This window comes from Rana temporaria, chromosome 2 (assembly GCF_905171775.1).
Source record: "Rana temporaria chromosome 2, aRanTem1.1, whole genome shotgun sequence".
Classification (NCBI taxonomy): Eukaryota; Metazoa; Chordata; class Amphibia; order Anura; family Ranidae; genus Rana; species Rana temporaria.
The window spans coordinates 300,654,391-300,666,927 of record NC_053490.1 but is presented as its reverse complement, the minus strand read 5'-3'; the positions used below and the strand labels follow the sequence as shown (position 1 = coordinate 300,666,927).

At 41.5% G+C, this 12,537-nt stretch overlaps 1 protein-coding gene across 1 annotated transcript in view; it reads left to right on the top strand.

Annotated features, from left to right (window-relative positions):
* LOC120926948 (syndecan-3-like) overlaps positions 1–12,291 on the top strand; it is a 180,274-nt gene extending 167,983 nt beyond the window's left edge. Inside the window, exon 5 of the mRNA XM_040337288.1 lies at positions 9,304–12,291. Coding sequence (XP_040193222.1) covers positions 9,304–9,470 — 167 coding nt within the window. The 3' untranslated portion in view covers positions 9,471–12,291. The remainder of the gene's footprint in view (positions 1–9,303) is intronic.
* The last annotated feature ends 246 nt before the right edge of the window (positions 12,292–12,537 follow it).

Below are 12,537 nucleotides of genomic sequence, written 5' to 3'. Positions count from 1 at the left end.
ACTCTACCCAGTCTACTGAGGGAAGAGCAGCCAGGAGACGCCTCGCAGAAGGCATCTTTGCACAGTAAACACACACATTAATCATGGCACAATGAGAATGCATGCATGCACACCCACTGTGTTCCCTAGCACACACACCCCACATCCTCATCTAATTGGATTAGCCCGAAGTACACTGCACGGTACTAGGGAGCAGCAACGCCCCGCCAAGGCTCCAATTATGTACATTCATACACCATTCACATGGACCTGGGATCACTTCTCCCTGGTCCTGGGGATCCCTACTCCACCAAAAATGAGGGTGACACCCCTTTTCTGGCAGGAATGTCACCCCCACATTCATACATCATTCACACACATAAAACAAATCATAATCACAGTACAAATCCCTAAAAAATATAAAAAAAGAAAATCAAAAGAACATCCAAAATTACCAACAGCGTGAGCTACGCCTGGGCCGGCCCTCAGGGGAGACTCATGGGGGGGGGAAGCAGGGGAAGGAGGAGCCTCCCCTGGGCTCTGCCCACCTGCTGGCCTGCCCTTCAAGGCCACGGCTATTCTGTTCAGGCCCACAGTGAGAGCTGCCGTATTGGCCTGGACAGCCTGGGTATTGGCCTGGACAGCCTGGGTCAGGGCATTCACCTCCAGGGCCACGCCTGCTGTGGCGGTCTGCAGGTCGCAAAGGCAAGTTATGTACGCCAATGAGTTGGTGCCCACATCATTGACAGAGTCTTTTATGGAGACCAGGCTGTGCTCCATCTGGGCCAAAGTCCGGGTGACCTGACCCAGATGGTGGGTCTGAGGGGCCTGGTCCCTCCTAAGATTTGCAGGCAGAAACTCGGCCACCCCCTGGTCTTCTGGGTGGCCTTCCTGCCTGCAGATGAGGCTTGGGGGGGAGCCCTGTTGGGGGAGGAGTGGGAGGGGCTATCCCTGATGGAGGCCTGACTGCTGCCATCCACAGGGTGCGCATCATCCAAAAGCCGAAGTATTTCACTGGCAATGTCCATCTGATCCTCCTCAACCTCCCCCCCTCAACCTCCTCATGAGGTGAGTTGTGGCCACTCCCCTGCCCTGAGGACTCCTGCCTTTCTTGGGGCTCCTCAGCAGCCTGATGTCCGGGGGATGGAGCAGACTGGCCAGATGGCCCAGCACTCTCCTGGCCATCTGTGGATGACACAAAACATACACAGGTTGGAGGATCCACACACTTGGCACATATTCCCTTCCCCCCACACACATGCTACTCGCCAGATAAAAAAAAAAAAACTTACCTGTCCTCACGACCTCATCAGAGTCAAAGCCAGGCAGGCCCACCACTTGCTGGCTGTGGAAGCACTGGGCCACTGCACGCTCCTCATCAGTCCACCTGATGGTGCAAGGTGGTCCCCCGCCAGTGCCCCTGGCATGTGCAGTAATCTTGGCCAGCTTATCACGGACCAGGCTCCTCAGATCATTGATCTTCTTTGCGATCCCATTGGCGGTCCTCGTCTCCCCCCCCCGCATTGATCTCATCAGTAATCTGCTGGAGGATCGCCTTCTTCCTGGCCGGGGTGATGTCCCGGCTCTCAGGGCCATGCAAAAATCGCCCATGTTGGGTGATTGCCCTAGCAAGTATTTGCTTCTCCCGAACCGAGAAGTTGAGCTTTCTTCTCTTTGGTGCCATATCACCACACAACACTCAGCACCAAACAGACACAAAAATCAGACAGAACAAACAGACACAAAAAGACACAGAACAAACAGACAGAAAAATCAGACAGCAAAAAACAGACACCAAAATCAAACAGCACAAACGAGACACCAAAATCAAACAGCACAAACAAACAGCTAATACAGACTCCAAAAACCACACAGAAAAAAACAAAAACAAAAAACAAACAGCTAATACAATCTCCTACTCCTATAAATGTTTACTATAACACTACTACACTAACCAACAAACAGCCACAAACAACAGAACAAAAGCACCTTGCTTCAGGAAGGGAAACACATGGATGTACTTTTGCAATGGAAGGGCGTTTGTCTGGGCCTATTCATACACAGGGCGTATCTCACTAAGTACGCCGGGCCTAGTTCCTATCTCACTGATTGCGCCGGGCCGAGTTCTGAGCATGCCCAGTGAGTTGCATAATCATGCGTGCATGCGCAGTATGGCCGGCCCTTCATTTGCATGGGGTCACGGCTCATTTCAATGGAGCACGCCCACTTCCTTCCCACTTTCAATTACCCCGCCTTACGCCTCGGAATTTACGTTACGCTGGCGCAAATTTGGGTGCAAATACTCTGTGGATACGGGACTTACGTCAAAAAATTTAGCCGCCATAACGTAATAGACATGCGTTACGCCGATCTAAATATGCGCCGCTCTACGTGAATCTGGCCCTTACTTCCTGGAAGTCTTGGATGGGGAGTGATAATTGGACAGCGCACTGCATCCTGGGAAATGATGACACACATTTCCCAGGAGCATTAGAGGGAGATGATGTCAGAATCCTAGGTTATTTCAAAGGCAGATTTCGTGGGACCGCATAGCAACAGGCATTTCCAGATGAGTAAAACATATTTTTTTTTTTTTTTTTTTTACCTTTTTAGATCTAATGAGCACAATAATAAAAAAAAAAAATTGGGGATGGAAACTCCACTTTAAGGTAGAAGGCAAAGAACAACCTTTCCTGCACTTTTGTGTAAGATTTCAGGAAAGCATAAGTGCCCCCATTTTGCTAACAGTGCATGAGAATTACTAGGGGGCTAAACACACAGTTGGCCACTGCGATTCCTCTACAGACATCATGGAAAGGACAGAAGAGTCTTTTGTACTTTTCTACTCTTGGACCTTACTATTGGTGTCATAACATTTGTTTGCCTGTTAATAATAGTAAACCTAAGGAACCATCTCAGGAAATTAGTAGTTCCTCCACTGTACTGCTTTCATGCACTCTGGCTAAGGCATGTGGTATCATCTTATTCTGGTAGTCCCTTCCTGCCTTTAGATGCTAGGCCACAGATGATGCATGCTCGCACATCACATGCATGCATATGGGTGACTTATGTGGTACAGTAGTAATCAGCGGACCATAGAAAAATGTATGCAAAACCCACACCTAACATGTCAGATTTTACAAATTTGATTAGGTTTACACTTTAAAAGTTGTGAATGGGTCAAGAGAGAGGGAAGAACCGTAGTTCCATCATATTTAGGATGGTACCATCTGAGACAAGGCTGTCAAATGGAAGGAAAAGCCTGGTACTTTTTGCTTAGTATCTTGATCCTCTATAGTCCTTCATTTACTATATAAGGAGCAGACTTTCGCTCACTATGGAACAGAGAATTCTGCAAATAACTTTGTGATATCGGAAAACAGAAGCAAATAACTTGATTTCTCTTTCGTAACTTAATTTAGCATAGAGAACAAAATCACGGTGTTGGTGTTTTTAAATGATAATCCTGTAGGGCAACTTTAGCCAATTAGCTAAATACATGGTTTAACAGTATATGTACCCGCCAACTAGCTGTAGAGTAATGTTTATACTCTAGTGATTCTCCCATCACTGCTATGCTACCTGTATGCAGATAGCAAAGCAGATTTACATCACTTTTCACAGTTTGCTACTTTGCAGACAGTGTGACGCTACACAACTCTGAGGACCAGTAGGAGACTTCTAGTCACACAAATTCCTCGTACACACGGTCGGACTTTTGACTAGGGTTGTCCCGATACAGATACTAGTATCGGTATTGGGACCGATACCAAGCATTTGCCCGAGTACTTGTACTCGGGCAAATGCTCCGATGCTTCACCCGATACTTGTACTGTCGGCGATGATCAGTGCGTGGGGAAGTTACAAGCACCGATCACCACTGTATAGATTTGAAATTTATTTCTCCGCTTCTCTCTACACCCCTCCTCCCGCGCAGCTTTCAGCTGCTTTAAAATCAGCGGTGACCGGTGCTTGAGAATGGAACAGAGCATTCTGCAAATAACTTTGTGATATCGGAAAACAGAAGCAAATAACTTGATTTCTCTTTCGTAACTTCATTTAGCATAGAGAACAAAATCACGGTGTTGGTGTTTTTAAATGATAATCCTGTAGGGCAACTTTAGCCAATTAGCTAAATACATGGTTTAACAGTATATGTACCCGCCAACTAGCTGTAGAGTAATGTTTATACTCTAGTGATTCTCCCATCACTGCTATGCTACCTGTATGCAGATAGCAAAGCAGATTTACATCACTTTTCACAGTTTGCTACTTTGCAGACAGTGTGACGCTACACAACTCTGAGGACCAGTAGGAGACTTCTAGTCACACAAATTCCTCGTACACACGGTCGGACTTTTGACTAGGGTTGTCCCGATACAGATACTAGTATCGGTATTGGGACCGATACCAAGCATTTGCCCGAGTACTTGTACTCGGGCAAATGCTCCGATGCTTCACCCGATACTTGTACTGTCGGCGATGATCAGTGCGTGGGGAAGTTACAAGCACCGATCACCACTGTATAGATTTGAAATTTATTTCTCCGCTTCTCTCTACACCCCTCCTCCCGCGCAGCTTTCAGCTGCTTTAAAATCAGCGGTGATCGGTGCTTGTAACTCCCCCACACACGATCACCGCTGACTGTCCCGTGTCCTCCTCCAGCCCCCCTCCGTTTTGCTGCAGTCTGTCTCCCTCCCTCCATGTATCCCGCCGTGTATCCCGCATATCCCGCTGTGTATGCCGTGTATCCTGCCGTGTTTCTCTCCCCTTCCGTGCTCCTCCTCCACCCCTGGAAATGTCAGGATGGAGAGCGGGGTAGGAGCCGGTAAATCCGGCTCCTTACTGCTCCGAATGGACAGTCAGTGATCACTGACTCTGTCTATTCACATAACTGAAACATCGTAAAAATTTAAAACAAATTGTTAAAGATAAAAAAAAAAAAAATACTGACACATGTGCCGCTGTCACATGAGATTAAAAAAAAGTATCGGTATTCGGTATCGGCGAGTACTTGAAAAAAAGTATCGGTACTTGTATTCGGTCTTAAAAAAGTGGTATCTGACAACCCTACTTTTGACCATGCAAAAGTCCACCGTGACTCCGTCAGAAAGAAAGAGAACAGGTTCTCTATCTTAGGTCTGTCGGACTTCTGACTTTTTGGAAAGTCCAACCATGTGTACGAGGCATTAGGGGTATTTGGCACTTGGTATTAGGGACACGGACAGAATCGTGTCATCTCTGTGTTCCAGGAGCAGTGCAGCCAGACAGCAGAAGCTGCCTAAGGTAATTGCCATTGACAACCACATAAAGGCAGAATAAACCAAACAGTGAGAGCTGGGTTGAAAAGTTGTCAAGAACAAACTTGCAGAGATACAGTAGGACTACCCACAGAGCAAGATCTGGGTTAAAAGGTTGCTATCATAGGATCAGAGAACTCACAAATCACACATTCAGTATAAATAGCAAAGGCTGACAAAAGCGTACAAAAAAAATTAACGATTCATGCAGCGCTTTAAAGAGATGAGAGAGGTGACATAAGAATGTGGAAACTCAAATGTAAAGACAGGAAACATATCCCAGACTGCAAGTTGAAGGTCAATGGAGGTGTGAACAGAAAACAATAGTGTGACAGGTAGAGCATGTGCACAGCTCACAGCTAACCTACAATTAAGTCAAGTCAAAGCCTCACATAAACTCCTGCCTATTCTTTCGTCTGTCAATGAACATTACTAGAAAAGTGACACCCATCCTGAGCTTCTTCTTTCCTGTGAAACAAGAACCTACCCTTTCCACCAAATAACTCATGGAGCAAGCCTTTAAATGTCAGCACGTGTGTACGTATAAAAACTGATTTCAGGTGAGTACTAGAGATGAGTGAAGAGACTTCTGCAAAATTTGCATTTTCCATGGACTTTAGCATTTTTAGAGGAACGTGCAATAATTTTACTGCTCAACCAGGTGAATTTTAGTTAAAAATAGGTCGAGGGTTGAAATTAACATAAGAAACCTGAAACTATACATCTGCAGCCAATAGTCTCTTTTCGGTCGCTAGCAGGACACTTTTAACCCTAAAAAAGGGGTTAAAAAAGGCCGCTTTCCAGGCGTTTCCGAAGCACTGCCCATTCATTGCAATGGGCAGGGGCAGCTCCCAAACTGCCCCAAAGATGCTGCTTGCAGGACTTTTCCAAATGTCCCGCAAGAGCACGGCCCGGCTGTGAAAGCACCCACTGTACTAAATGGGAGGCAGTTTTCAGGTGCTATTTCTAGCGCTAAAATGCCTGAAAAGTGCCTTAGTGTGAGAGGGGTCTAAAGGCAAAACGTTGTTTACATTTTGGACAGAGTTGAGCGGGATTAGAACCCCTGTCAGTTTTTATTACTGCCTGTGCCCCCATTAGGTAGATTCACCCTTTCTATTTGTTCTGTTTACCCAGATCTTGAGTTGTCCCTAGAAATGTATTAGAGGGAAAAGTTTCCAATGGGGACACTAGTTCTGGTAACCTAGGGGTCCCCTAGGACTTCCCTTAATTTACTGATAGAGACTCACTTCCTGTTTGGGCTATGGGACAGGAAGTCAAGGTAAATCTCCCCAATGGGACACAGATCATAAAAATAAACTGACTATAACCCTCCTGTACTCTATCCAAAATGAAAAAAAAAAGTAACACTGAGTGAATTTCCACTAACTTGATTTGATAAACAGGGTGAATGTTCACCAAATAGTTTTAGGTGAATTGTGGGCAAATATAGGTGAAGTTATCATAGAATTATGAATTAATATACCACAGCGGAAAATAGTTTTATAACCCTCAGGAGCCATTTAACTCAGCTTTACTTCAGCTTAGGCTGGCAATACAGTATACAATTTTCTTGTAGAATTTTCTTTTAGATTTACCAAAACCATATAATATAAGGTCAAACCTAAACACTTTCAATTTGTTCAAGGAAATTGAATAAGAAAATTGTATAATCGTCATCATCATTTGAGGGACCTCTCCAATACTTTCTTGTAATGTGGTAAGTAAATAAATGGAGAATTACCTACAGCTAAGGTCTACTGACTCACCACAATCAGGCAATGCGACCCATATAACCCAGATAGAGCATAAATAAAAAAGTTGGGCTGAGAAGAACCCAAAAGAATGGTTACTACCAGGATCAAGCAGGCCCTAAATCAATCTGGATGAATGAGGAGCTAACAATAATATGGATGATATAGGGCTTACTGGGGGGTGGGGGACCACTACAACATGTTGTCTTACCTTTGGCTGCATTTTGCTGCAATGCCAAACATTCACTGAAATCTCTCAATCTTTGCTAAAGTTTCAGATTAATGAAATCTTTTAATTTCACTTACCGTATGTCTAGCAATTACAGTCACTTGCTTAAAACAGCACAATGGACACGTGTGACTTACTATTAAGCCATTGTATCCCTTGTGCTGCTGGGTCGTGCTTTCCTTGACAGCTGGATAGTTCTCGACCTCCATTCATAGATTCTGTTTCAGTCATAGAAGCTATAGTAAGGCCTCTATGGATGAATGGGTGAGGCAGAAAGGGCGGGCATAGTCAGGAACTTATGATGACGAGAACCTGTCACATCTCCTCCATTCTGTTAATGGAGGGGTGGTTGGAGGATGGAAACGTCAAAAAAAGCAGGAGCCAACAGCACAGGGGATACATTGAATCAATTGTAAGTAATGTCCCCCTTCTTTTTTTTTTTTTAACTAAACTTAGGCTTTAAATTGTTTTTTTTATATGACCATTTCACAATAAAAGTCTCTAAAACTGTGATCTGACTAAAATACTAGAAAGACCAGGGCAAATTGCAATCCACACATAATACACTCCGTAAGACTGTCGGCCATTGAGGTACAGTCATCTAAATGTGACTGACAAAGTCTTTTTCAGTAATATCACAGCAATAACAAAAACAAGTTCATGTTTTATACCACATTCCACAAAAATTCAACTGCTTGCTGTAATACATTGGAAAGTGGCCCAAAAAAATTCCATGGAAATCAACATTTTGCTAGCTGTTGGGTAAACTTTGGTAACCTTGCGCATCCTGTTTTGCACATTCTGGATAGTATCTGTTTTTTTCATAACAATCTCACTAGTAAAATTACTGCCACTTGGAAGCACTGAAACATGATGCTACTGCCACTGAAATAATGGATATTATGAATGTTTTGGATACAAAAAGCTACAGCTGTGAGCAGAAATGGTATATAGAAACTAGTAAAGCCAGAAGTGTGAACTGCTGTTATGGTACCAAGAATATTTTGTTCTGTGGTCTAAAACGTAAAATGCTTAGAAGGCCTGCTGTTACTGATTTTAAAGCAGTAGACTTATTTAGTGTGGAGCATCTTTTCAAATTGTTTTATGAACCCTGTAAATTCTAGTTGTGTCCATATGCAGCACAGTAGCTACATTTTTGTTTTTATTAATGAATGTAGTTAAATGAAATTATCCGCATCCCTGCCTTTAGCCAGCTACCATTTGTGGCTTGCCCTTGACTCATACTTAAGACAACAACCATGAAATACTAGTTTCCAGTTCCTGTATCAGTGACAGCTGATGTACTGTACTGTATATTTACACATTTGTCATTTTATTAAGCGTTAACGAAATTCAGATATTCTCAAACTGTAATTTTCAAGTACAAATGTAACTCTGATTAGTCCATGTAAGACATTACAGACAACTCTCATAAAATATGTTTTGGTAAATAAAACCATAATGTTTGCTTGTATTGGAACAGCAAAGTAACAAAGTAAAGCATGGATGGCCTCTTCTACCCACTTATTTCAATACCTTGAGTCACAGACCTGTATCAAGTAAACAGATAAGGGCTTGTCTTTGAATTTCTTAATCTGCATACTTGTAATGAATCACTGACTCTAAAATGATTACATTTGGCGGGTTCCCAGTCAACTAGCATTTTCAGGAGTACAGAAATAGCAGCCTCCGTTTTTTCTTTTCCAGGTATGACACTTTTTACAGCCCGGGCAAATGTAACTATGCATATACCATAACTGTGGGATCCCTCAAGACCTCCTGTTTTCCAAATGAAGCAGGGCAGCTGCTCAGCACAGGACCCAGGAGCTAGTGAAGATCATTGGAGTTCTAGAGGGGTCCCACAGACATGGTGTACATGGTTACATTGGTCCAAGCTGTATCAATGTGGCTATGTAAAAATATCTATACCTGATTTTCTTAATTAATGTTCATTGTCTTTTTTTTTCAAATTATACAAAGAATTGATGAATGTTTTTTAACATATTTCAAACCTATAATGAAAATGTATTTTTTATTTTTTCAGCTGTAATAGTTGGAGGAGTAGTCGGGGCCCTGTTTGCTGCATTCCTAGTGATGCTGCTGATTTATCGCATGAAGAAGAAAGATGAAGGAAGCTATGCTCTGGAAGAGCCCAAACCAGCTAGTGTTTCATATCAGAAACCGGACAATCATGAGGAGTTTTATGCATAGTCAGGGGAACATGGCCTTCAGTTTCCCCTCTGTCAGTCCCGATGATCAGTGAGCCTGTGGACGGATCTTACAATCCTGGCTTCCATCTTGGATGGGGGCTCTGTCTGTTTCTAGATCACAACTACCTGAAGTGTGATGTCATAAAGTGTTGTCAAACCTGGATACTCAACCAACCCTTTGGAAGTAGCGAACGTTCCTATTGTCTGACTTCTCCATCCATTCCTTTTTGCGTTTGTAAACTGTAAATGCCCACAACTGCCACGTGCTTCTTTGAGGGTTCTTCTAACATGCTTGACTGATTTCTCTTTCTGTGGCCATCATGTAGCAGATTCTGGTACCCACAAAAGCACAAGTGATACCCACTAATTCAGTATTGGCATATGGCATATAAAATACTTTCTGCCATCGCGGGTGTGCATTTTTTTTTTACTCTTTTTTTTTTTATATATAATATTTCCAAAGTAGGTTGTATATGTAAATGCTGAAAGGAATTTTGAATGTCAAGTATAACTTGTATTTATCAATTTAATACATTTATATTGATTACAGTCCGACCACAGGCTTCACCGTCAAGCTGTAAATAGGTACTTGTGTAAATTAATAAAATGCTAGGGAATCTAATTAGAAAAGAAGCAGCATAGCTTTTTTTAACATTAAAGAAAACATTTTAAAGCAAATATGTTATTATGTGGGTGTAAACAATGAAATACGGAGAACTCTTTTTAAAATGGTACTGTGATGGAAAGAGATAACAAATTAGCTTTGGTTACATTTAGTGCCATAAGATGCAGCCTTGGTTAAACCAATAATCTACCTTTAAATATGTTATAATTAAAAGCAGGATCTACATCCTACCAAATTTGTAAAGAAATCAACCATATTTGTTTGGTGGCCCTTTTAAATACAATGTACCACTTTATTAGTTCAAAAATCAGGATGGTCACCCAAGATATGATTGGGGGTTCTGTAAGAGCCTTTGTGAACAAATCCCAGCTCCATGAGCCAATAGTCTTCTTTAAAACTATTTTAATTTCTTGCTTTCCAGGTAAGGAAAAGAAATCCAGTTGTTGCATGATAAACAAGACATAAAAGCGTAACTGACACCAAATACAGCATGTGTATAAAATTTTCTCCATGTCATATTCACTCTACGCTGTAGATAAAAAAAAAATATCTTACCATGAAGTAAATTCTTAGTCTAGAAATTATACTAAACCTTTAGGTTACTGGGATTAATTTCCTTGATTTCACAGTTAAACATAATGATTCAACTTAAAAAACAGAGACTGAATAGGTAAAAAAAAATATTTTAATTTTTGGGTTGATGTCTGTGGGTTAAATCAACCACCAGATTCTGATATTTCTTGGGTACCTAATGATTCTTACCCACTGCAGCCTTGACTGTTGTGTCACATGTACCCTGTTGAGTTTGTGTTTTCTTTATATTGTGAAGAATGCAGAGGGACAAGACAACCTCTTTCTTCTGCAGCAGAAGAACCACATAGAATGAGAGCTATTTAGCTAGGAAATCCAGCACATGGAGGGGCTAGAAATTGATTTGGTCCACCAGCACGGAAATTGAATTTGGTTGGACTGATGCATTAACTTGAATGCGGTCTTTACCTGGTGTACCTTATATGTATCAACAGAAAAAAACATCCTTTCATCCCCTTTTTGCTCCCTCTGAAAATTGTGCCACTTTAGAGTATTACCTAGTCTAAGGATTAAAGTAAACTTGCGTTAATTACTCCAAATGACTCATACAGGTTAATATACTAAAACAGGAGTGTTCCCTTTTGGTGAGGTGAGTGTTTATTGAAAACATCAATCATATACAGGTGACTTCTAAAACAGTAGTAACGTCTGCACTTGGTTGGATGTTTGAAGAAACCACAACTTTGATTTATCGGGATGAAAACCCCAACGATGTCCTATTTGCAGACTGGGCTATATAAAGTAATTGTAATTTTATTTGCGTTTTCCCCTCTTTTGTGTTCAAGCTGCATGCACCAAACATTACTTGCAGTAAAGATGTCTAAAAATAGCATACAAATGGAGAGGTGATATAAAAAACTCAGGCACGCTAACCGTTTAAGGCATGGTCAGGAATTGTAGTGTTTACTTTTCTCTGAGAATGAAGATATGGTAAATATAGGCCAATGGCTAGATGGGTCTGGATCAATATTGTAAAGAAAAAATAAAGATTAATTTTATCCAACAAAGGATTTAACATAAATGCAGAATTTTAACTAGACGTAGAAATTCTCTCAATTAAGCTGAATGTCATTTCTGTGGCAGTGTATGTTGTTGTCGATCTCCCTGTGAATAGAGACTGAATGTAATAGCCCAAGGGGAGTTTTGTGAATTTGCAACAAAGGTATCAGCCAATCGGAAAACACTCCTTGGCCCAACTTCAAAGAATGCAACACCGTGAATGGCCAATATCATGACCTGAGATTTTTTTTACATCCATTGTATGTGGTAAAAATTATTTCTAGAACAAGGGGATGGGAAACTGGGTTATACTGTAATAGAGCATTTTTGTATGTACAGTATGTAATTCACTAGGATTTTAGCATTAAAAATTTGCTTCTTAAAATCTGTTCTGAATGTGTTCTGGATCTCAAAGCACAGACTTTAAAGCCAAAAGCTGACGTAACATAAGCATCAAGCAAAGACAAAATAATTCATTTAAAGCAAATAAAAGTATCTTTGCCAATGATTCTTACGCAATGTTGCAGTAATGTATCTTCCTAATTTTATAATTATTTCTGTGATGTATCCATTAAGGACAATAAAAAACTGAAACAATTTGAACTTACTTTTAGCGTTTTTGTTTTTTCCTGTATCACTTGGCATGACCATGAAGAATAGTTGCATTGATCTGTTTGGGGCATCTGCTGATCAAATTCAATGCTAAAGGAATAGGAATTGCAGCTGGACACATGTTTCTAAGAAGTCCAAAAGTCTTCTAAATCTTCAGCAAGGCAAATCAGACTATACATATGGAAAATAAATTTGTCATTATTGGATCTAGAGCACCACAAGCATCATTACAGCTTCAGTC